General features: G+C 40.9%; 2 protein-coding genes across 2 annotated transcripts; one reads left to right on the forward strand and one right to left on the reverse strand.

Annotated features, from left to right (window-relative positions):
• The first annotated feature begins 437 nt into the window (after positions 1-437).
• On the forward strand, positions 438-8,931 carry dpp7 (dipeptidyl-peptidase 7). The gene is made up of 13 exons (XM_086207050.1): positions 438-598; positions 917-1,040; positions 1,113-1,252; positions 1,850-2,013; positions 2,848-2,983; positions 3,107-3,188; positions 4,756-4,922; positions 5,553-5,613; positions 6,069-6,187; positions 6,987-7,143; positions 7,436-7,500; positions 7,569-7,639; positions 7,713-8,931. The coding sequence occupies exons 1-13, from the start codon at positions 509-511 to the stop codon at positions 7,813-7,815; spliced, it is 1,479 nt and encodes a 492-aa protein (XP_086063176.1). The 5' UTR covers positions 438-508; the 3' UTR covers positions 7,816-8,931.
• man1b1b (mannosidase, alpha, class 1B, member 1b) lies at positions 7,909-23,368 on the reverse strand. Its single transcript, XM_086207049.1, has 14 exons — positions 23,082-23,368; positions 22,321-22,440; positions 21,387-21,495; positions 21,043-21,152; positions 20,567-20,700; positions 19,467-19,561; positions 19,141-19,317; positions 17,855-18,003; positions 16,415-16,603; positions 15,537-15,727; positions 15,145-15,265; positions 14,420-14,614; positions 14,163-14,294; positions 7,909-11,190 (listed from the first exon to the last, which is right to left on the reverse strand). Exons 2-14 carry the CDS (start codon positions 22,423-22,425, stop codon positions 10,984-10,986), a joined length of 1,914 nt encoding a protein of 637 aa, XP_086063175.1. The 5' UTR covers positions 22,426-22,440; positions 23,082-23,368; the 3' UTR covers positions 7,909-10,983.
• Positions 23,369-25,799: the final 2,431 nt, after the last annotated feature.

A 25,799-nucleotide genomic window follows, 5' to 3' on the forward strand; every position in this document is an offset into this window, starting at 1 on the left:
AAGTTAATCACTTGGGTTTACTGACCTTTGACCCTGACAAGGCTCAACCTACAGGATGTTTTTTTTATTCCTCAAATGTGAGGTGGATGACGAAGCTCTTGGCTTCTTCATGTTTGTGGTGGGTCATTTGTAAAAATTTCGCCCCTGCTATTTAGCTCCACAGTTATTCATTGCATTTTTTGATGAATATGTTTTATGATTATGATTATGATTATTATGATTATTATTATTGTTATTATTACTGTCTTCTCTTTGATCTTGTTAGAACTGTTGATAGAATTTCTGTTTAGTTCGCGCTACCATCTAGTGGTGAATTGTTTAAAAACGCACAGATATTTCGTCTCTTGGGCCTCTACACTCTTGGGCGCAGAGATATCATATTCTACAAGATACACCTAAACGCAGCATAGACGATAACAAAGGTCATGTGACACATAGAGTTTACGCATGCGCAGTGGAAGTGCAGATAAAAGCCAGGCGCTGGAACAGAAGGGCGCTCTCGTCAAACATGCCGACACTCTGGTCTGTACTCATAACTTTGACAGTGACTGTGGCCTTTGCTGAACAGTCGCACGGACTCCCCCTCTCACAACTGCGGGTAACTCTTCATCTCCTACATCCCTCCTTTTCCTCTCTCTGAGTCCTCCCTTGGCTAGTAGGATGTCAGCTCGACAGTATCAGCGTCGCAGTTTCAGGGAAGGCTCCATGAATTGGAGCGGAGTGTTAGTTATCAAAGGACCTCATGTGGCTAAACAGCTAAAATGTATCTGATTTGGTTATAGGTATACTGTTGTTTTGAGAATTTGATTGTTTTCCTTCATTCTAAGTCAGAAAATGATAGATAAATGACACCTTTAAACCAGCCTGGTCCTGGCTCATATGTCAGACTCAGACAGTTCTGGTACTTATTTTCTAGTCCAGACAACATGGCTCCAAAACAGCATCCAAGTTGGTGGAGAAGTATTTCACCCAGAGTCTAGACCACTTCAACTTTCACTCCATGGGGAATGGCACATTCAGTCAGCGGTACCTGATTACCGGTGAGGCCCTGTCAATGACACACATCTGTGGTACTATGTATGAACTCATGTGACTCTGTGCCCCCATCATAGACCAGTACTGGAAGACAGGCTACGGGCCCATCTTCTTCTACACAGGCAATGAGGGGGACATCTGGGAGTTTGCCCTCAACTCTGGATTCATCAGTGAGCTGGCAGCACAGCAGAAGGCCTTGATCATATTTGCTGAACATGTAAGGGGGCTCATACAGAGGCCTGAAACTGTTTCTATTTTACACGTTATTTTACATGTTTCAGGATTCACAGATGGAAATGGGGAAGTATTGCTTGAGTCATCTTGTCAGCTGACCCAGATCTCAAGACAGCAGCGACTCAGATTCCTTGTGCAGTTAACCAGCTATGACTGGATTGATATAGGATTTTTTTTTTCTCAAACTCAGCAGATGGATTGATTGATATCAGATCAGTACTGGGTATGATACTGTCAGTCCAGGTATCAATATTGGAACTGAAGACATTGCATTAGTGCATTATTAAAATATTCATCTCAGTAAAAACCATAATCTGTTACAGAACTGTAAACAGCCTTGCTGTGTGATCTGATATGGACCCGTATACGTCTGTTGGTACCGACCCAATTTTAGAAATCAGTCAACGGTGTCTTGATGACCACTTGTGAAAATACCACATCTTCCACATTACATCAGAACTTGATAGAGAACCTAATCAGTGGAGACTAAAATCCAAAATAAAAAGTGCATCCCGCCTATCTGTAGCCACCTGCGAGAAACTACACTGCTCTAACAGAGACCATGTTTTGTCTGCCCCAGCGCTACTACGGCAAGTCACTCCCGTTTGGCAAGGACTCCTTCAGCATCCCTCAGGTGGGGCTGCTGACGGTGGAGCAGGCCCTGGCCGACTATGCCGTCATGATCACTGAGCTGAAGCAGGAGCTGGCCGCCACAGACTGTCCCGTCGTTGTGTTTGGTGGCAGGTTAGTAGGATCCACAGTAGGATCAGTCAGAGTCCTGCTGAAATACATTTGTAAGGTCGTCACAGTCTACAGTGCTGTACTTAGAAACCAACGGCCTCTCTGTCAAGGACAGCTGCATAGAACAAGTTATCAAGGCCGACCTTCTTGGAGTTCGTGTTGACTGGAAACAAAATCAAGGGGAAATAGGGAGATGCATATCTATTGTACACAGAGACCGCGCTCCAGCACATCTTATACAAAGAGAGATGATAGAGACTAAATGCATGCAAATATTGCCTGGCTCAAAGTGAAGATGGATTAACACACAGACTTCTTCTTATATTTCTTTTGGAAAAGAAGTGTGTCAAACAGCTGTACAACCTGTACTCAAGAATAATGTTCTCTCAGAACAAGCATGACCATCAAACGCGACAAGGAAGGCGATTGAAATGTCTGCTGATTAGTCAGGGATGAGAAGCTAATTTTGTCTGTTATTTTACACTCCTTGAGATCTCCTTTTTCCCCCTCAGAGACAGCAGCAGAGAAAGCAAAAGCTCTTGTTTTACTTACTTGGAGCCTATTTTAGCTCGTGCAGTTTCCACGGTCTATCCAAACTCTAGCGAAAGTAAACATTTTCAGTATACTCAACTGATATTCTGGACTGAGATAAACAGGAGGAGTTTCCTACTTTTTTGGAGATCAAACCAAAACCCATCATAACATCTTCCATTCACTCAGTCCACTTGAGAACCAGAATGAACCTGGAGCTCCTCTCATAATTCTCCTTGTATAAGGAATGACCCTGATTGTATTTCCCCCTGCTTTCTAGTACTGTCATCTTGTCTCACCCTGCAGCTACGGCGGGATGCTGTCTGTCTACATGAGGCTGAAATATCCCAATGTAGTGGCTGGAGCTCTGGCTGCCAGTGCTCCCATTCTGTCCACTGCTGGCCTGGGAGACCCCCAGCAGTTTTTCAGAGATGTTACAGCTGTAAGTGAGTGGACATGTAGATCAGTTTACTCGTGAAGGTGTTCATGTGTTTATTGTATCATAGCATCTTTTTTGAGGAGTGTTCTACATGAGGCACATTTGTGCTCTGGTTCATGATCACAGGACTTTGAGAACGTGTCTCCAGAATGCAGAGACGCTGTAAGAGGAGCGTTCCATCAGCTGAAAGAATTAGCTGAACACCAGGGTGAGTGGGTGATTATTCCCTCTAAATACAAACTTCATTCTATTTACAAAATAAGACATGTTGTGTCCCACTTTATAACTGATCTGTATCCATTTTATATATACACACGTGTGTGTGTGTGTGTGTGTGTGTGTATGTGTATATATATATATATATGTATATATGTATGTATGTGTATATATATATATGTATATATGTATGTATGTATATATATATATATATGTATATATGTATGTATGTATATATATATATATGTATGTATGTGTATATATATATATATATATGTATATATGTATGTATGTGTATATATATATATGTATATATGTATGTATGTATATATATATATGTATGTATGTATATATATGTATATATGTATGTATGTATGTATGTATGTATATATATATGTATATATGTATGTATGTGTATATATATATATGTATATATGTATGTATGTGTATATATATATATGTATATATGTATGTATGTGTATATATATATATGTATATATGTATGTATGTGTATATATATATGTATATATGTATGTATGTGTATATATATATATGTATATATGTATGTATGTGTATATATATATATATATATATATATATGTATGTATGTGTATATATATATATATATGTATGTATGTATGTATGTATGTGTATATATATATGTATGTGTGTGTATATATATATATATGTGTGTGTGTGTATATATGTGTATGTATATACATATATATAGATATACATATATACATAAATATATACACACATGTGTGTATACATATATATGTATGTGTGTGTATATATATGTGTGTATATATGTATGTATATATATGTATGTGTATATATATGTGTATATATATGTATGTGTGTATATATATGTGTATATATATATGTGTGTGCATATGTGTGTATATATATATGTGTGTGCATATGTGTGTATATATATATGTGTGTGCATATGTGTATATATATATATGTGTGTGCATATATGTGTATATATATATGTGTGTGCATATGTGTGTGTATATATATATGTGTGTGCATATGTGTATATATATATATGTGTGTGCATATGTATATATATGTATGTATATATGTGTATATATATGTATATATATATATGTATGTATATATATGTATATATAATATATATATAATGTGTGTGTATATATGTATATATGTGTATATATGTATATGTGTATATATATTTCAGTATTTAAATTTATATCAGAAGACTAGTTGACTTGGAAAATATTGGTGTAACCTGACCAGTCGTTATCCCCATGTTGCCGACACGAGTGCTATAAATAATGGTGGTGCGGTGCCCACAACTACACAAACTACAGTATGTGGTGATGCTATGTCTATGGCCAAGAATCTGCTTTTCTTGTATGATTGTCATCTTAAAAATAAATTTTCACATTGACTCACACCAGCAGACATATAGCTGATAAACTCTCTTATCTCAGAGGCCACCTTCTGGCTTGGATGTTTTGATTTGGTCAGGTCTGCGAGGAAAACATGGAGATGCTGGAATTTACGATAATCTTCTGTGACTTCCCCAGATTACATTCAAATCCAGTCAGAGTTTGGCCTATGTAAAACTCCGTCATCTGCTCAGGACATCTTCCAGCTGAATGGGATGTTGAGGAACGCCTTCACATTGATGGCCATGTTGGATTACCCCTACAGCACCCACTTCATGGGTAACATGCCCGCCAACCCTGTCAAGGTACACGCACAATGTTGTTCCAGATTAACGTCTCTGCATGGAACACTTGTGTGAAATCTCAACATAACTACAAAATGATTCCTTTATCATGAAACTGTAGCACAGCTGTTTGCTGGCTCAGCGCCAGTGTGTGTTACAGCCACCAAATGTCAAACAGCTGATACCTGTACACAATACACAATACAAGTTCATGTGCATCACCATAGGTGTCATATAGAATGGGGATAACTTGATAAAAGCACTCAATGTCACCACACCATGATCTTGGTCAGAAGAATTTATCATATCTGTTGAATGTTATAATGGAAATAAAATTAATACCCCTGGCTACTTCATCTTTAAACCTTTTTATCAAGTGTTTTATTGTTATCTTATGAATGAACTCTGCCTATAACAGGCATTCGGCAAGAATACTCCCACCTATTCTTTGGTGTGGGAATTCTGTTGTTGCTTAGTTTATTTTTTTTTAAAGAAAACATGACTTAAGGTTCAAATATATGTCAAACAGGCTCAACAAACTCTAAATGGTTTGAACATCACAAAGGAAGGTTTTGTTCCAGGGCTACTGGATTCTCTTGTTTATTGCTAACTTTCAAGTGAGTGTGTATTTAAATGTATTTGGATTTGCAGGTGGCCTGTGACAAGATGCTGAGTGGATCAGACTTGCTGGGTAACCTCAGGGACACTGCAGGTGAAGTACTTGAACTTGTCAGGTGTCCTAATATGAGAGAGAGAGCTGAAAATGTGCCTCTTGTAACTGCTTGAGACTATCCTGCAACTCTGGCTCAAATAGGACAGTGTAGATAGCAACAGCCTTGAAGATTAGTGTAGTTTTCATCCACATCTGATATAAACACCCAATTTATCAGGACCCTTAATCCTCACGGGGACCAAAGACTCATCCTAATGTGGCACAACAGTAAATTAGGAGTTCCTGTTTAAAGTTTGAGTCAAGGTATGAATGGGGGTGAGGTTCAGGGTAGGCATCGATTGGTAAGGATTAGGACTTGGATTTGGCTCTCCATGACTGGAAGTCAATCAAATGTCTTTATATGGTTAGTTGTACAAACCTGTGTGTGTGTGTGTGTGTGTGTGTGTGTGTGTGTGTGTGTGTGTGTGTGTGTGTGTGTGTGTTCCACCCTGCAGGTATTGTGTACAACTCAACAGGTGTGCTGAAGTGCTTTGACCTGTACAGCCTCTATGTACAGTGTGCTGATCCCACTGGTTGTGGACTGGGCTCAGACAGCCTGGCCTGGGACTATCAGGTAACACACACACACACTCAAGGATCATAGAGGTTCTCTGAGAAGAAAGAAAGTTTACCAACCTGATTATTAGATGGTGATATTTTGACTTGTCTTGAATCTTTCCCATGTTAAAATGTTTTTTAATGAATACATTAACAAAGGTGCTGAATCTGCATTGTTGTGCAAGATGCAAATAAACTGTGCATGTGATGGAAGAATGCACAGTTAAGTTAGGTATTATAAATTCCCCCTACGTTCCATTTACTCCTGCCAATTCCTGTGTGCTCATATTAATCCCTATATATATTAGTATTAAATCCCATGGGAAGCTTCCAACTCATTTGGAAAAAAAAAATCTAAAATATCTACAAATTAGTGAAATCTTTCAAATTTTAGCAATTTATCAGAAATGTTCCAGCATTCTTCATCACCACACCAATGATGAGACAGTCAATGAATCAGTGTGATCTCCACAAGATAAAGATTTATGTTGTGGGTGATTGTTGGTAGTTATAAATCCAATAATCTTCCCATTCAGACAGCAAAATTGAAAAATATGGCCCTTTTTCTAAGTGAGACACTACTTGTTCAGTGATTCAGTCTCCTTTTGATGGAATGAGATGTTTTTGACTGGAAATGAGATAAATGGTCTGGATTTAGGCTCTTGTAATCTGTGCTCATGCAGTACATATTTGAAGGAGTTTACCCGTTTTTAACAAGTTACGTAGAGATGGGACGTGTGTGTGTGTGTGTGTGTGTGTGTGTGTGTGTCTCTCTCTCTCTCTCTCCCACATGTTGTTTCATGGTGTTGTTGCAGGCATGTACAGAGATCAATCTCTGTTATGAGAGCAACAATGTCACAGACATGTTTCCCGTTATGGCCTTCACTGACAAAGACCGTGAGCTTTACTGTGCCAGACGCTGGGCTGTGACCCCTCGACCAAAATGGTTCAAAATCCAGTTCTGGGGCGACGGTGAGCACACGTCACCACCAAATACACGATCTTTGCGCCGTCATGATCATCTACTCTGACGTAACCTAAAAATCACATTCAGATCAGCACTGGTGGGGATGGGAAAGCAGACTGTTGACTGTTGTTAGCTGTCACAGCAGCTGAAGCTCTTCACATTATCTGGATGTTCAAGTTTTAGAAACCTCTGATAAGAACCAGTAATCCATGTCAGTACATTTGCCTCTGATTGTCCTCATGGTCCTGATGCGTCAATGATACTGTCACATGTAACAAGGTGTCCCCCTCTGCTCAGCCCTCTCCACAGCCAGCAACATCATTTTCTCAAATGGCGATCTGGACCCATGGGCCAATGGAGGGGTAAGTGCATACGCCAAAGACCATCAGCATCCAGCTTCTGCTGCAAGATAATCAACTGTCTGCTTCAGGTGCGGACATCTCTGAGCTCATCATTGATCGCCATTAATATTGCAGGAGGAGCTCATCATCTGGATCTAAGGTGCAGTGAGCAGCTGTCTCTCATTTTCAAAGTGCCACTGTTAACTTCATGACCTTTGACTTTGATCCTACAGGGGCTTCAATGATGCAGATCCAGAGTCAGTCATCACAGCCCGGAAGATGGAGGCAGAGCTCATCGCACAGTGGGTGAAAATGGAGAGGACTAGATCACGATAGTCACCTTGAACTGGATAATCTGCGAAGTACATGCATGCAAGGCCCTGATACATTTCAGATGATTCGATTTAGGACAAAATTGTGAATTCTTGACTGATTTATAAGGAACATAAATTCTGTTTTGCTTCAATAAAATCTCTTTAATTTTATAAAATGAACACCAGCATTTACTGTACATCAGATGACATCAACAACACAATGATTTAAAAAAAAAAAGAATTAAAGATAAATCATTGACTTACTCTCTCAATCACACATACACACACACTCTCACACATGAAGACACTCCCCCAAACATCAACCTGTGGACATACTGAGGCTGGACCAGGTCAAAATATGTCTTATATTCTGAAATATTCAATTGTCAGCATCCACTACATTAAACCACTGAGTTCAGCAGCTAATGTAACAACACTCCTTCATGAGGAATGGAAAGTTGAGATTTATTAATGCTCTGAATTAATGTGTATAAAAGGCAAAAATGACGTCATGAGTTTCGTTTCTGTCTTGCGCTGTTTTATGATCTACTGACATGACCGTGTGTGCCCATTTTTTGTTTGTTTGGGGGTTTTTTGTTGGTGAGGAAGGGCAAACATCACCAGTTCTAACAAATGTTCTAACATGACTCTTCAAAAGCCACTCTAGTGGTCTTATCAAAAGCACTGGAAATATTGGCTTTGTGACTGTTTCTTAAGGAGAATAATGGCTTTTTTAAGTTCTTGGAAACCCTGAAACCTGCCTGCAGGTTTGTTTTTGTTTTTGTAAATGACATTAATAGATTGGCAAAATCACACATTTTTAAAATTAAGTATCAGCTTATCAACTTTGAGAGGGTCGTGTAACCAATCGTATTGAGTACAAGAAGGAAAATAACTACATCTGAACTCCAAATTGATTTTTCATCAAAATTACTTGATTCAACGTTTCAAATTTTTACCAAAAATAGACATGTAAATAGCTGAAAACATCTTGTAAACATTTCAATGTATCGTGGACATTTGCAATATTGGTTACAAACACCTAAAGCGAACGAAAATGTGGTTTATTCCAGGTTTTTTGTATCCATAAAAAAATTGAAATACATCCTGAGAAATTAAACTTCTGTTTTCTTTTGGATGATTTCTGGCATCATAGTTGGTCTACTGGACTAAAGAACTGAAAGGGTTCCTCACACACACACCCACAAGAATAGGTGAGTATACATCCTTCTATTCATATCTACAACAGCACCTCAGCAACATTTGCACAAACAGCTGTGAGCAGCAGGAAATGAGCAGACAACACTTATCTGTTAAGTGAATGAATTAATGACTGGACGGACAGTAAAGGCACCTGTGAAACATCAATAGTTAAGCAATATCAAGTCAGGGAGTTTGGTCTCGAGGGATTGACAGAGATGACGGGAAGCTGCTCTGCATCTGCAATATTTGTGTCAACACATGAAAGCGCAGCAGCAGGAGGGCAACAATGCCCCCTCATTGAGCCAGCAGGGTGTCAACTGATAGACTCAAGACAAGCACACGTCAGTCAGTGCTGGACCGATAATAGGGAAAGAGAGGACTGAGCTGCATGTCCAGGTCTGACATCTGAGATTTGTCACAGTGACATCATGGCATCAGTGTTTCCATTAGTCCCTCCAGAAAACTGCCATCTTGCAATCACGTTATCACACCAATTCAAACAAAGCCTGAAATGTATTGGAGCTTGCAATTTAAGAAAAAAAAAAATCGGAACTTCTTCCCATTAAATATCCAACTTTAAAATTACTGGTCACGGGAGTATTCATAACATGATGAAAGGTTATTGGTCCATTTTTAATCACTCTTGCCTGCGTCAGTCAGTTCACAACCAGCCAAGGTGATACGTCACAATATCACTCGTTCACATCCAGGTAGTTGACACTATGAAAAAATAACCCATTGTATGATGTCACATTGAATCCAGGGCTAAACCCTTTCAAGTGGAACTGATTGACGGTATTTAAAACACATTTATAGAAGATGAAGGCAATTTGGTTTTGATTGTTTTTATCAGTAGTCACCAACTTCGTAGATTGGCAGCTATGATCCTTCACATTCAGAAAATATGGCAACTAAAATATTGAAATATTCTTGTGATGGGCAATATGCTCATCAGTAAAGTGATGACATAAAACATGAATTTCCTCATTGGATAGTTTAAAACAAACCTTTTTTTCCTCACCTACTAAAGATCTAATAAAAACTCCACACATTGCATTGCAATTTCTGAATGGAAATTGAGCGTTTTTGGTCACAACAATCACAAATACGCAGCAGGATTCTGGAGGGGCCATCAAAGCTCCCACTTATTCTGCAATGGCCTTCTATTAATGTTTAGTCACTTTGTTCCCACTCAACTTTTGAGGAAATCACATGAAAGGGAGACAGCTGTGGGGAGCAGGTCTCAGAAGTGGACTCAGAAAAACAGCAGTTTGATGGAAAATAGCACACATCTTCATCACACTGAGACGGATCCAGATGCAAAGTGCTCTAACAGTTTATCCACACGTAACGTTCCAGAGGGTTCACCTTGCCCACTCCATGAAGCTGAATCTCAACCAACAAACCCAGCACAGCTCGATGGATCCAAGAGTCTTTCCAATCCTTCCTGCCATGAATGCAATAGAAGTTGCATTTCCAGCAGCGCATAAACATGCTTATTGATCCACCAAACATCAGTAAGAGGAATGCCAGTTCAGCCACCTCTCATTGAAGGAAAGCATACACCTGACTGACCGAAGTATCAAACCTGGAGTCAGAGCCACCTGTTAAATATGTCGCCAGATAGCTCAGGTCTGCAATCCAGACTCCTCCCACCAAGGTTCCAGTTTGCTTTAATGACTTATTTTCCAACACTGAGGGAAACCATTATTTGTGACATAAAAATAATCCTGTTTTAGACATTTTATCAAAAAATTATCAACAGCATTGAGGTGGAAAAATCTGCATTCATTGATAGAACGATAAGGATAAGGATTCAAGTGACATATCCGGTCTAGGTGTGTGGTCAGTGTATCAACAGCTGTCACCAGGACAAGAGATAAGATGAAGAAGCAATCATTTTGGTCGAAGACAAACCCTGAGATGTTTCATCATTGCAGATTTGTGTGTGTGTGTGTACGTGTGTTCGCACGCACGCACAAGTGTATCAGGCAGCAGAGGGCCATATAGGCAGTGGATGAGCTTCAGTATTGAAGACGTACTGGTCCAGGCTGATGAGGTTGAAGTCATCTGAGAAGAGCAGGTAGAGATATTTGAGGGTCTCTCCCAGGAAGAAGCTCTCCATTTTGTCTCGAGGACTGGGGTAGTCCGGGTCACGCACATTATTGATTGAGGTGTAGCCCCCCGAGGACACCTGAGGGTAAACACACACGGTCATGATCGTGTTGCGGCCGGATGAAGGCCAACGGTTATCTTAACTACAAGTATGCTTTACAGCCATAAAGGCCTGGATGGCATTACTATGGCATCCAGCAGCACTGTTACGGACCTCCTGTAGGAGTTAATTTGATCAGGATTTGTCCTTCAATTCCCACATTAAACAAATTTAAAGGACTGCCTTTTTTCATACACACATTCTGTCTCAAGGTGACACCAAAAAAATATTTTGAAGATGAAGATTATTGGTCTGTGTGTCTCCAGAGGCAGTTGACCAGTATCGGTAGGCCAAGCGGTGTGCAGCCATGGCGGTTGCCGAGGCAAAAATTCGGGCATGAGAGGAATTCACTGAGGCCATGGAGAATGACTATTGGTCGGTTCCAAAAAGGTTCTGGCAAAATGTCCGTCACCTCAGGGGGGGAAGGTGACAACTTGCCACACTTTTTACAGTGGGGACGGGAGGCTGCTGACATCAACTGGGGAGATAATTGGACGACAGTGGAACCAACACCACCAACACGTATTCCTCCCCTAAGTCCTCCCCAAACTCGGGGGGGGGGGGGGTCATCCAATCTCTGGGGCAAAGGTCACTGAGGCAGTGAAACAACTCTATCGTGGCAGAGCTCCGGGGATGGATGAGATCCACCCTGGGTATCTCAAGGCTCTGGATGTTGTAGGGCTTGTTGTTGGTTGACATATCTCTGCAACATTTAGTGGATTTCACCTTTGGAGTGGCAGACAAGGGTGGTGGTCCCCATCTTTAAGAAAGGGGACCAGAGAGTGTGTTCCAATTATAGGAGATCACACTCCTCAGCCTCCCCAAAAAGGTCTACGCCAGGGTACTGGAGAGGAGGGTCAGGACGATTGTCGAACCTCAGATTGAGAAGTAGCAATGTGGTTTTTGTCCTGGCCGTGGAACCATGGATCAGCTCTTTACCCTCACTAGGGTACTGGAAGGAGCATGGGGCTGCAGATTTGTATGTTCTCCCGTTCTCCCACGTCTCCCATTCCACCACATCCCGAAGGTGCCTATTTGATTGGGGTCTGGTGACTGCAGAGGTCATTGGAGTACAGTGAACTCATTGTCATGTTCGAGGAAAGCAGTTAAGAGATTATATGAACTTTATGACATGGTGCATTATTCTGCTGAAAGTAACCATCAGAAGATGAGTACACTGTGGTCATAAAGGGATGGACATGGCCAGCATCAATACTTAGGTAGGCTGTGGCATTTAAACAATGCTCAATTAGTACTAAGGAGCCCAAAGTGCGGCACAGTGGTGCAGCGGTTAGCACTGTCACCTCACTACAAGAAGGTTCCAGTTTCAAGCATGGAATCTTTCTGTGTGGAGTTTGCATGTTCTCCCTGCGCCTCCGTGGGTTCTCCCTGGGTACTCCCGACTTCCTCCCACACTCAAAAGATATCAAGAGGGGACGAGGCTAATTGAATACTCTAAATTGATCATAGGCGTGGCTGTGAGTCTGAATGGTTGTCAGTCTATATGTGTTGGCCCTGCGCTGGACTGGCGACCAGGGTGAACCCCGTCTCTCACGCGAAGGCTGCTGGGATAGGCTCCAGCCCCCCGTGACCCTTAACAAGATAAGCAGTAGAAAATATATGGATGGGTCCAAAGTGGGCAAAGAAAATATCCCCACACACCCCACCACCAGCCTGAATCATTAATACAAGGCAGGATGGATCCATGCTTTCATGGTGAGGCAACTGTCTGAATGTCACAGCTGAAATCAAGATTCAAGGCAATGTTTTTCCATTCTTCAAATGTCCAATTTTGGTGAGCACAGTATGTGAATTGTAGCCTGTTCTTAGATGATTGGAGTGGTACCCGGTTTGGACCTCTGCTGCTGTAGTCCATCTGCTTCAAGGTTCCACATGTTGTGCGTTAAGAGATGGTATTCTGCATACTGTGGTTGTAACAAGTGATTGTTAGAGTTCTTGTCGCCTTTCTATCTTCTCAAACCAGTCTGTCAGTACATGACAAATAAAGACTTCTTCTCCTCCTTCTTGTGTTAACAAGCACTGGAACAGGTGTACCTGATCATGTGTTCAATGAATGTCTGTCTGGAGGAGACAGCACAGTAGACTTCTAACTGATATCTTGCCCTTAATGTCGAGCACTTCATTATAACTAAATTGCTACATTTCTTGGACTGTTACATTTGCTTGTTTGTTATTATTACTTAAATAATCATCATCATCATCATCCTCGTTTCAGTCAGTGTAGTCTCAGGGTGCTGGACTTGGGATGAGGTTGTCTTGTATATTTACATCTTTCTCAAATGAAAAAATAGGAGAGGAGCAGGCTCTTACTGGCCAAACACAATTAGGTCATGAAGAGGGTTTCTTAAATTAACTCCTGTTGCATATGAATGGACTCTAATATATGCTAAAATGCAGGTAAGCAGTCTGAATGACAGGAAATGATCAAAGCAAACAAAAAGAAGGAATGCTTAGTGATGTTAAGATATAGGGAACATTTGTTTCATTCCTTTGAAGGCTTCATGGAAGTGCTCTTTTTGGGGAAAAAAAGTGGTAAATACATAATAAAAACATTTTTTTACATATATCTCTGTGAGGACCTTCATTGACAAATAAATTCCCTAAACCTGTCTATCACAATTAAATTCTTAACCCCAAAGCTAGGTATCAGCCTTCAAACAGGAGTGTTCAAAATGTCCTTACTTTCCAAAAATATCCTCACTCTATATGTTAGGCACGTGTACTTGGTCCTTACTATGTATCAAGTACAAAGTGCCTACATACATGGCAGGTGTGACTACCTCCCTTACATAGATGTTAAAAGTCAAACTCCTTCTCAAAGTGCACTGTTATGGTCTCACATAGACAGAGTAACCACAGATATCCTTCTAACCAACAGAACACAATTCAAGACACCGGGTATGATTTGATCCTGTTCTTCCATTACAAACCTTGGTAAACTTATTAAAGTTCTGGAGAATCTCCCAGCCCCAGACCCGATACTTGTGATCCTTGGTGAACCTATACAAATAGAAGAGACTCTCCACGGTCTCTGGTCGCAGGAGGTTGTGTCTGTCTGCAAGCTGCCAAAGGGAACACCAAGCACACATGGTTGAGTTCATTCCTGCTGTACAACACATTCCCCAACATCCCCAGACCATGCACATTACATGTAATAGTTTACTAGGTCAGTGGGGTTTCTACCCACCTTTACATCAATGTCTCTGGTGCTGCCCTGGTGCATGTTGAAGTGGACAATCTCTGGACTGAGACCTGTCTCCATGTGCACATACATCTGGTAACAAGTCTGCATCAACTCTTTGGCCAGAATCATGTGGTCAGCAGGCAGGCCGTGGTGGGCACCAAGGGCAAGTGTCCCCGGTAGAAAACACACAAGGTGGTCCTATAGTGAACAGACAGTGATGTGGGGTCCCAAATAAGTGGTCAATTCCTTTGAGCTTTTTATCCAAGTATCATGACCTGTATCTGAGAGGGATTTAATTTAATCTAAATGCCAAACACTTTGAAAGATGTCATATGTGTTCATGAGACAAAAAAACGCAATTAACAGAACCAAGTGCATAGATGGATTCTTAAGTATTTACCCTTTTAAATAAGTTTTGCAGTGAACATATACACTACCTGGCAACACTGATATGAACACAAAAAAGCAAGGAAGAGCAGCCGACGATGACAATTTCCAACCTCACCAAAGCCTGGAAATTATTTTCAAACCAGCGACAGAACACATTGAAGGGTGGGACTGCAACAAGATATCCAAACTCAATATTGCAACTGCATAAAACTGTTTAATAAAATGTGGAATAAAATTCAATTTTTTTTTGAATAAATTATTTAAAATACTTCAAGAATCCCCAACTTAAGTGGAGGGGTTTGGTCTCTAATTCTTGACTTGTTTTGGATATTACTCACCATTTTTGGGCTGAACTGTCCATGGGAGAGCTCTCCAACAAAGGTAAGACCATTAGGTGAAGACTTCTGTAGCAAGTTCTTCTTCACTCCCTCTATAGCCTGCAGATAGTCCTCAAGGAACCTAAAATCATCCATGGGCACAAATGCGCATGCACACACGCACACACGCACACACACACACACACAATGTGAAAAATGAACTAATCATTTGGTCAAGAAGTTCCACCGGTCAATGACAGCATGTGCTTTCAAGGTCAGTCTGACCTTTGAACACTAAATGGTCAAGCCTTATGGAGGTTATGTGTTCACAAGAATGGGACATATGTGTGTATGGGTGGACAGACATGCAGTTTAATTCAGTAACAAGAAATGTGATGGGGTCTCAGACTCACTGGTCCTCCTTCTTGCCCCCCTGGATCCACTGCTTCAGTAGGTATTCATAATAGCTGTCTGCTCGGGCTCCCAGAGTGTAAATGCCTTGATGAGTGAACTGTCCACTATTGGTGTTAATGAACATGGGTACAAGGCCGTCCATCTTGCCATCCAGCTTGTGGACCTTTTTCATAACCTCAGCAACAGCGGCCTAAGCATAAAAACAAAAATGGGAAAGGACAGAAGATATTTATATTCTGAAGCTGACCTAATTCATCTTTCTCAGGCAGAGAAGACTAGTGCAGTACATGCATCATCCTGAACAGTGAAGCACAAACGTCAAACTGTTTCAACACAACAAAGTCCTACTTGTAAATGGAGCAACCTTTAATATTTTGACATTCTTATTAAACTAAATGAATGAGTAACCCTTCAAGGCATCTTTCCAGGGTGGATGTGGACAGTATTAGAAGTCCCCGACATTACACTAACCAACTGCTGAAGCTATAAATGTTGTTGTTCTCTGTCTAAATCAATAAGGAACTTATCGGATACTATGTACCATTTTTATGCTGACAATAAAACAATTTATTATTGTTGGTTATGTGTTTTCACAGGCCTTTAATCTGCTGCAGCAGGCTCTATAATCTTACTTTTGATGGGGTGACAACTGTCCTGTTTAAATTTATGAATTGGAAATCAAAATAGCTGAGGAATGTGCAGTTGAGAGCTAGCGGTTCCGTCTTTTTACCCTATTCATCTGCATCTTCAAGACCAACAAGTCACACCAACAAGCCAAGTAATTTCATGCTGGAAAAAACAATGGTCTTCAGCTAGCCACATTGCAACAGTAGTGAGATGGAAAGCAGCTGCATCATGATTGTGTGATCTTGATTACCTCATACTGTGGGTCCTGGGAGAGGCGGCTGAGTTCTCTAAACTCCAACTGGATGCTCGTCACCTCAGCCACGGTGCTGTCTGAGGTCCAGCGAGGGGGGTGGGCGGTACCTTTCCCAATGTTCACATCAGAGTAGGGGATCTTGGATGGGGTGTTGAAGGCTGGCATCATCCGAGAGCCAATGTCTTTCTGCAAAAGAGAAATGGATTGAAATTGATGTTCAATAAATTCTGGTGGTATACAGCTTTACTGGTAGGTGATCCTAAGGAGGATTTAGTTTTGGTTAGCAAGAGACATGCAACTGCCAGTGCATCAGTAAAGATATATCCATGTACGTCTGGTTAAATCACTGTGAAGCTGGAGGTCAAGCTCACTGCAGTGAAAGTTGAGTTTGACAAGAGGTGGGAGGGAGCTGGCACCACTTCTGTTAAAAGCAGTTTCATTCTTAAGAGGATGTATAACATGACAAGGAGCATGAAATAGTGGCAAATCTGGCAGGGAGAGAGGAGAATCTCAGTCAGCTTTGAGGTTTCAAATAATCAACTTTCAGCCTTAAAGGCATGCCTAAAACCAGGTCAGGGATATGGGGTTTAGAAATCAACAGAGGGTAGGCACAGTTTAAATCCTTTTCAGGCTGAATACCCTAAATATACTGGTTCCTGCTTATCAAATGTGAGGATTTCCTTCATGGCAATTTCATGTATATACTATTAGAAATATTCACAAGAATAATTGACAAATTCCACAAAAGCCAGTTGCTGCATTATTACATACAAAAATTCACTAATTTTTCATACATTGTTGAGATATAGATATATAATTGTTGAGTAAACAGAGAGGAGTGCTTAGCCCTTTACTTCATATGGAACAGAATTAGAGACTGTTTAACAGCCAGGGAGGCCACCTGCTTGAGGGTTGTTCTTGCAACTGGATGCAGATTAATGAGCTTTCATGGCAGTGCCAGTGGTGAAAATATCTGAAGCTGAAAAAATACATAATTTCCCGTTAATATCAGTGTAGTCCAAGTAAAGCAGCCCGGCCATATGTTGTGGTTCATAAGTGGGTGCAACCACTCCTGAAGGGACTTCGTTCTAGCAAATATACACTGTGACCCAGTACTGTTAGGCTGGATGACTCACTATCGGCTGCAGCCAACACCAAAAGGTATTTTTTTTAACAGGCAGTGACCTATTAGGCTATCATCCCCAGAAGAGGCTCTTCAAAGCATTCTCTTTTCTTTGGTAATGTAGAGTGAAAGGCATACAAGACCCCTGAAACTATCACTATTGTAAAGATTCACTTTCACAGGAATATCTCTGCTCTGAACACTAGCTTACAATTTTCCAGCTTTCCCAACGAGGTGCCAGCTTCTTCATGGGGGGTGGGGGGAATTCAGATAAAGTAAGAGGGTCATGAGGGAAGTGCTGAGAGTGGACTCACAGCTTTGTCCAGGAACAGTGCGTCCCCTGTCAGATGGTAGGTGCTCAGCAGGCCTCCCAGGATGCGAATCGTGGCTTCAAATAGGTTGACATCTACATTCTTACTGAACGTGAGCTCTGCAGCCACCCAGTCCCGTGCTTCTTCAAATTCTATCAAACAACATCGCAAAGTTTTTATCATATTCCAAAACTTAAAGACAGTTTCAGCAATGTGTGGTGCTGCCTGAAGACAAACAAGGCACAAACAAGTCCTGCTGGAAACATTTTCTCCACGGAATTGTTTATGTCTTACATGCAAGAGAGGACTAGGCTAATTGGGTAGTCTAAATCGACGGTAGGTGTGACTGTGAGTGTGAATGGTTCTTCGTCTATATGTCTTGGCCCATCCAGGGTGTACCCCGCATCTCGCCCGAAGGCTGCTGGGATTAGGGGTGGGTACCGAACTTTGGTACTTTAATAGCACCGACCGAAATGCCTCAGTACTACCAGGTACCAATTTTCCGTACTTGCGAGGTAACAAGCAAAGCTCTGATAATACTGCCGGTGGTGACTCTGGCGACGAGTGGTCTAGGATGGTAGAGGAAGGCCCCGCCTTACTCTCTCTCTGATTGGCTTGCCCTGAAATCCTAACTGCCAATGAGAGGCAGAGTAGGGCGGTTCATGACTTCACCATCCAATGAACATTATACTTTGCTTCTGGTAACACGTTACATGTGTGTGTGTTTTGCTACCTGCATGTGTGTGAGAGAGACGCAAGACACAGTGAGATAAGAAATGCCCCCGCAGTCAAAAGTGTGGCTCCATTTTATTAGAATCTACGCCAATAGAGCTCGAAGCAATACCTGCAAAAAGGATGTCGTGGCAAAAGATGGCAACACGTCAGAACTTTGCACCGTGTTTGATGTTATGACGGGCAGACCGCAGCCTTCCTCATCCCAGCACTCAAGTCCGCCTGTCGTGGATATGCCTCTTTCGGAATCTCTACCGCCAGATTTCAAAAGGGGCAAACTCAAAGTTTTGTAATGAAAGGTGTAATGTAATTTACTTTACACTAATTTTTTTACATTAAATTGTTACTGAAAAAGGCACTGTACCGGAACCGACACCGAAATCAAGGTACCAGTACCGGCACCGAAAATTTTTGAATCGTACAAAGCCCTAGCTGGGATAGGCTCCAGCCCCCCGGTTACCCTTAACAGGGTAAGCGGTAGATGATAGATAGATGGATGGAGCTGCTGCAGAGCTGCAAACACAGCTGTAGAGAAAGAAATTACAGAGAAGATGTACCTTCTTTGAGCCCCATTATCCACATGGTGTCCAGGGCATCAATAAGTGTCAAACCCAGGCCAAACCACTCGCTGTAGGACTTGGAGACAGGTCTGAGCTCATCATGGCCCCAGGCAAAGTCCTTATAGCCCTTCCAAGCATGTTTGAAAGACTCCTGGACTGACTCCTGCCAGCTAGCTGTTGGAGCACACACATTTTGCCTTTTACACAACAATAAACAGAAAGAATAGCCTTAATTTGTTCTTATTCTTTAGAATTTGCTCAGGAAAACTCATTTTTTTGGAATTTCACACAAGCAACATGGGGGAAAAAAAAAGAGCCAAAACCTGACTCTACTGATGAGTTAGCTCCTCGGTTGGCCAGTGAATCCTCTTTGGCATCTTCAGTGCCTTGGTGTGTGTCAATCACCGCTCCACGCCAACTGAAAAAAATTAAACAATCACAACCAAAATCATACATCAACTTTCAAGGTTTCTGCCCGAGTACCACCTCCCTTACACCCTGGGATGTCACACAGGTCAGAATATCTGCAACAGACACAACATTTGGAAAGCCCAGGTTGATTCAAAGATAGAGGCACAGATGCAGTCTCAATGAGCACTGATAGGCACTGTCTCTCACAGGGATATTACCTTTACATACAGTAGGCCTGGGCGATATGGACTAAAAATAAAATCTCTGATTTTTTTCACAAGAATTTTGATTTACGATTTTTCCCAATTAATTCCCATGGGTAAATGATTGCACCACAGTAAGCTGTTTTTTTAGTGGGAGTTTGCCAGTTATAGCAGTCTTGTTCCCTTTGCAAAGAGTGGCATTTCTCCCACTCAGCTGGATGCCTTTGTTTTAGATGCTGAAATAAGTTTTTTGTGCTGCTGCCTTTTGTTGCAATGGGCTTCAGACAAACTTTGCAGCATGCAGTCACTTGTAAAACGTCTCTCGCCGCAAACCCAAACCAGTTTCTTAGAAACAAACTTCTTGCTCTCGTTAGCCATGTTGCTGCTATGCGTGCGCAGAAAACAAGGGTGAGAAGGAAAGCTATGGAAGATCCTGGGGGACAAAAGGTGCGCCATTGCAAGAGGAGTAAAAAAACTCAAATTTTTAATTTTTTTTTAATTGTCCACAACAAAAACTTGAATTAATCAATAAAATCTATAAATCGCCCAGGCCTAACATATAGTATGATTTGGATAGGATTCCCTTAAAGAAACAGATTGAAGGCAAGTTAATATAAAATAGTATTTGGACACACTCAAACCTCTCAGTGAATCAAGTTTTGCAAGTGCAAAAACAAGGGATAGTTGTGGGTGAACAAAAGCAGCAACTTTCAGCTGCTTGCCACCAACCCTTTTGGAGGACTGGTTACTCTCCAACACAAATATATGTTTCTGGCAGAAGGCCTGTGAAGTCACACTCCATATCTCACCTGATGACTCCCTCTTCTTCTTCCTTTTTCTTGCTGTCTCCCGGCTTGTCCTGTACCAGAGGGTCAGACAGGTTTCCTTTCTTTTGCAGACGATTCTGAAGCACGGGTGGTCCTCTCTTATTTGATAGTTTCCTCTGGCAAATGGTGGCACACACAAGCAGTCTTTTAAGTAACCATTTACCATATGTGTATAAATATAAAATGAATGTTCTTGGATTCTCCACCAGAGAGTTGCAAGCCTTGCAACCTGCTTGGCCAAGGTGGACTCTCGACATGTCTTATACTCCATTACATGAGTCCTTTGATCATGTAATGCAATATAAAGACTGATTCTGAACACATTTACAGTAGCAGTTAATCAAGTTAGATATCTCTATATATTAATGACACAACACAGACCCCTACTAGTATGCTAAATCCTGTTTCTATAATCAATATGTACCCCGACGGTAATTGGTAGACAGAATATCACCAACCTGAGAGGTTTGCTCTGGTGCCAACGGTAGGCCCTGTTTGACAGACTCAGGCAGCACATTTGGGATGAACTGCCTGAGGACACTGTCACTATCTGTCTCCTGATCTATACCTGGAAAACACACACATACACACAGACAATCATGATGTGAGTGTAAAGACAGCTCCAAGCTCCAGAGTCCTTATTGAAGATCACAGATTTGAGCCTCTTTAATTCCCCTCAATTAAGAACAGAACATTTCTAGTCTCACAGATGTAAGACAGATAAAAGTGCAACCTTGATACTAGACACAAGCCCAGGAGGCTGTGGTCTTACATGAGATGTTAAATACACACTGAGGCTCACCTCTGAGGTGTTCAGTGACAGACGGATATGAGGCGATTCCACAAATGAACAAGAAAATGAGGATGAAGATGATTAGGCTGCGCTGCAACCTTGACAGCTGCTTCCATTTCTGCAAACACAAAGAAACAAACCAAGAAATGCTCTCAACCTCGAGCTATTTCGATGAGGCACATGTTCAAGACTCAAGAGAGCTGCAGTGATTACTCAATTCTTCATTGATGCATAACTTATAATTTCATGATAAAATTTTATTTCTTATTTTTAATAAATAAATATTTGGTATTGCAGTCTTTCAATTGACATGATTTTAGGCTTTTCCCTCTCACACATAATGGGAGCCCAAATATCTTTGAACTTCAGATGCAATAAGACAAAAAAAAAACTTTCAATAACAATGATTTAATATTGGCAGATATCATCTTAGTTATTTCTAGGCTGTTACATACTTGAAGAGACATATCAGTATGACATAGTTCCCTCACAGCACTACTTGCTAAACTGATGGCAAGACAAAGAGTTGAGGACCTCATACTGTGAAAACCTTGCAGCAGGTGAGAGCTGTGCGAAATTTTATCAGGACCCCTCTTTATAACATCAACATTAGGAAAAATACTAAAACCAATGCACTGTAACTCAACTTTTTCAATCCAAACTGTATTGCACTTTTAACCACCATTATGACTCCAATTGTGGCCACCAGGTGAGAGTTTGAAGTTTGAAATTTATTTATTTCACAAAGGGACAGAGTATATTGATGAACATTTTTAAAAGAATAAAAATGTAAATACACAGGATTAAAGCCAAAGGCTAAATTCCATCCTAGCCCCTGGCCGGACTTTAGCAGAGAGACTTGGACACTGGGAATGCCACAATACAGTTTAGTCAAGGGGACATTTTGAGTTGTCTACAGGAGGAGACCACCAGACTTGCTTACCCTCCAGCAGGACTGCCTCCTCAGCTGCTTACTGTTGTTGTAACTGCCACTTCCTTTGCCACTAAAGGTTATAGACACATAGTCCTGGCGAGATGGTGGGTGCATGTCTGCAGCCCAGCCCTGCAGGAGCAAACACAAGAGAGTAGGAAGAGGACAGTTCAGATATGAATATGGGAGTATGTCAAACGCAGAACCATGCCCCTTCTACAGTCGATCACTTAATGCACATTTGGTTTTACCTGTAATACTTATATTCACACACTGAAACCCAACCTTTAACCAAAAGTCGCCGAACACCTCGTCAGTAATGCCATGAAATTAATGACAGTGCATCACTCCATCAGAGAGCGGTATCAGCTGCTCCCTGACAGCAAAAGTGTAAACAGTTCCGCCGCCTTTCAACACGTTATCAACAAGCTGTTTGTTATTACAGAGCGACAAAACCAGTACACCGTCCACCCAAACTATCGGATAACATAGTTTTAAAACTAATAAATAAGCTTACATTAATATTATAATATATTATATTATATTGAGCTGCGGTTTACACCATTGCTCCACCTGCCGAGCCTCCGCAGCAATGGCTGAGAGTGGTGTAAGGGCGGATTCACAGCCTAACTGTGGACCGAGGGGTGGCTTGAGGCCTACCACCATCGATGCCATGCGTAATAAGTAGAGCGTTTCGCCAGTGCAACAGATACGTTAAAATTAATGCTCTGTTTTGTGAGGTTTAAACCGATAAAATACTCAACCTACGTTACCTTTTAACGTGTCCAGGATAAATAGCAAACTAATCCACCGCCAGGAGTCCAAGAAGAGTCAGTGTTTTATCAATGGTTAACGTTAGCTCAGGAAATAGCATCAGTGTTCTCTTCATCTTAAAAACACCTCACCTACTTAATATCTAGATGTTTCACAATCCATAACCTGATTAAAATATCAATAGTATGCAGAATATGGAAGGACAAGTGTAATTGCGAATCACTTGTGGCTTTGGACGTGGTTACTCCTTGTTGACACCAAACGCTGCACGATGCTGCCTTTAAGGACTTACTCTACAATCGTTGCTAACAGTATCGTTACAATTGCGTGTTAAATGTCAGTGTGTATTTTGAATAGATGGATGTGTGGTGTATTGACAACGTAGCTCTCTTGAAAAACGGTCGGTCCTTTAAAAGGGCATTTATAGATGCGTAGTATATCCATCTCATTCACAATACACGCAGTGAGATCTGTGTTGCACATTGATTGAATTAAATAGTTACACTTTTTAAAATATGAATTAAAAGTGAAATTAAACAATGCATTAAAACATTGGAATGACTCATCGGTTGCTTGTCATACTTGCAGTTTCACTATTCACCCTTGTGTTTGAGTATTCTAGTTGTTTTTTTTTTCATTGTGCACCTGGAGAACAAAGACAAACTTTCAAGAATAAACTTGATATTTCAAGATTAAAGTCCACCTTTTGAGACTAAATCAAAGAGTATGACTGCTTCTAGAAAATGCCTTGAATAGATTTATAAATTTCACTAATTCACTGCTTTAAATCCTATCATACTGACAGAATTTTATGTACCCATAGAGGAATGTTCATCAAGATGCTACAAAATGGATTTGGGGGATGCCCAAGGTTCTATTTGAGCTCAGACACTCTTTTTATATGGTGTCACTTGGAAGTGTCATCAAGAGACACAATATAAACTTTCACAGTTATGCTAATGACTTGCACCACGACATGACTGGCTCTCCTGGTGTCTAAGGGCCAACTGATGAGGTTTTTCGCTGCATTTATGCTATAAAATCATGGAGAACCTTTTCCAGCTCAACTAGAACAAAGCTGAGGTCTTAATTATTATATGACCAAAAGAGCATTTTTTCCAGAGTTTGACCCAGTAATGTATGCTTTAATTACCTGTGGAACTGGCTACTGCAGTGCTCTATTTTCTGGTTTTCCTAAAAAGATTGCAATTACTGCAAAACTGAGTTGCACGTGTGCTAAAAAGCATCAGGAAAAACAGCATACATAGCTCCAATTCTAAAGTCTCTGCACTGGCTTCCGTCTCCCTCAGAAATTGATATCAAGATCCTTTATTGACTTGTAAAGTATGGGGTGCCATTTGTAAAGCAGCCCATTGTAAAAAAAAAACAACAGTTGGATTTGGTCACATTTAGCATAAAACAACATCTAAAAAGTGATGTGAATTTTTGGAAGTAATTTTTTTTCCACATTTACAACAACATTTGTAAACTTAGAAAAATCTTACATTGATAAATCTAAATATTATATATTAAATCTAAATGTTAAATGTTATATCTAAATGTTAAATCTAAATGTAAAATGTTGAATCTAAATGTTAAATCTAAATCTAAATGTGAAATGTTAAATCTAAATGTTAAATCTAAATCTTCCGTGCGAAAATAAATATTTAGCTACCATGCAAATTCACACCAGAAGTACCTAAATAAAATCTTGAGAAGGTAGGGTTGTTAATTCTAGGATCGAAAAAAACGGATTAAAACCATTTTTGGGGGGGAGGGGGACTTAGGGGGACGTTATCACAATAATAACTACCTAGAATAACAAAAATGTGTTGGCAGAAACTTCATTTGAAAGACTCTTGAGTTTTCAATGTCCCTTCTCCATGTTGCGCGGGAGCGTGAGGTACACAGTAGAGTGCATAGGCGCAGGGTACCACTCAGCCAAAGTGGGGCCCCTGGTGGCTGACTGTAGTCAGTACAGCATAAACAGTATCCCGCGCCATTTAGATTTAACATTTAGATATAGATTTAACATTTAACATTTAGATTTAGATTAACGTTTAGATTTAACATTTAACATTTAGATTTAGGGCTGCACAGTGGTGCAGTGGTTAGCACTGTTGCCTCACAGCAAGAAGGTTCCGGGTTCGAGCTCGGGCACAGGATCTTTCTGTGTGGAGTTTGCGTGTTCTCCCCATGCCTGTGTGGGTTCTCTCTGGGTACTCCGGCTTCCTCCCACAGTCCAAAGCCATGCACTTGGGGACTAGGCTGATTGATACTCTAAATTGACCGTAGGTGTGAATGTGAGTGTGAATTGTTTGTCTTTGTATGTTGGCCCTGCGATGGACTGGCGACCTGTCCAGGGTGAACCCCGCCTCTCGCCCGTTGACGCTGGGATAGGCTCCAGCCCCCTGCGACCCTTAATGTAGGAATAAGGGGAAGACAATGGATGGATATTTAGACTTATCAATGTAAGATTTTTCTAAGTTTACAAATGTTGTTGTAAAAGTGGAAAAAAATGACTTCCAAAAATTCACATCACTTTTTAAAATGTTGTTTTAAGCTAAATGTGACCAACTACTACTGTTGTTTTTTATAATGGGCTGCTTTACAAACGGCACCCCATAGTAAAGCTCTTGTTGGTCTTAGTCCTATGTATTTACAACTTCTATTTTTGAGGTGGCTGAATATGTGGCTTTCTGTGTTTGCTTTGATTA

Source organism: Aulostomus chinensis, chromosome 6 (assembly GCF_037954235.1).
Source record: "Aulostomus chinensis isolate RoL2024-O1b breed Wild chromosome 6, RoL_Achi_v1.0, whole genome shotgun sequence".
Classification (NCBI taxonomy): domain Eukaryota; kingdom Metazoa; phylum Chordata; class Actinopteri; order Syngnathiformes; family Aulostomidae; genus Aulostomus; species Aulostomus chinensis.

Coding starts and splice junctions, on each gene's coding strand:
- dpp7 (XM_086207050.1), top strand. CDS start 509: ATGCCGACACTCTGGTCTGTACTCATAACTTTGACAGTGACTGTGGCC. Junction 7,144..7,435: donor AATCCAGTTCTGGGGCGACG/GTGAGCACACGT, acceptor CCCTCTGCTCAG/CCCTCTCCACAGCCAGCAAC. Junction 7,640..7,712: donor GCTCATCATCTGGATCTAAG/GTGCAGTGAGCA, acceptor TTGATCCTACAG/GGGCTTCAATGATGCAGATC.
- man1b1b (XM_086207049.1), bottom strand. CDS start 22,425: ATGCACCCACCATCTCGCCAGGACTATGTGTCTATAACCTTTAGTGGC. Junction 20,701..21,042: donor CACCAGAGCAAACCTCTCAG/GTTGGTGATATT, acceptor ACCATTTGCCAG/AGGAAACTATCAAATAAGAG. Junction 11,191..14,162: donor ACTTTAATAAGTTTACCAAG/GTTTGTAATGGA, acceptor GTTTACCCTCAG/GTGTCCTCGGGGGGCTACAC.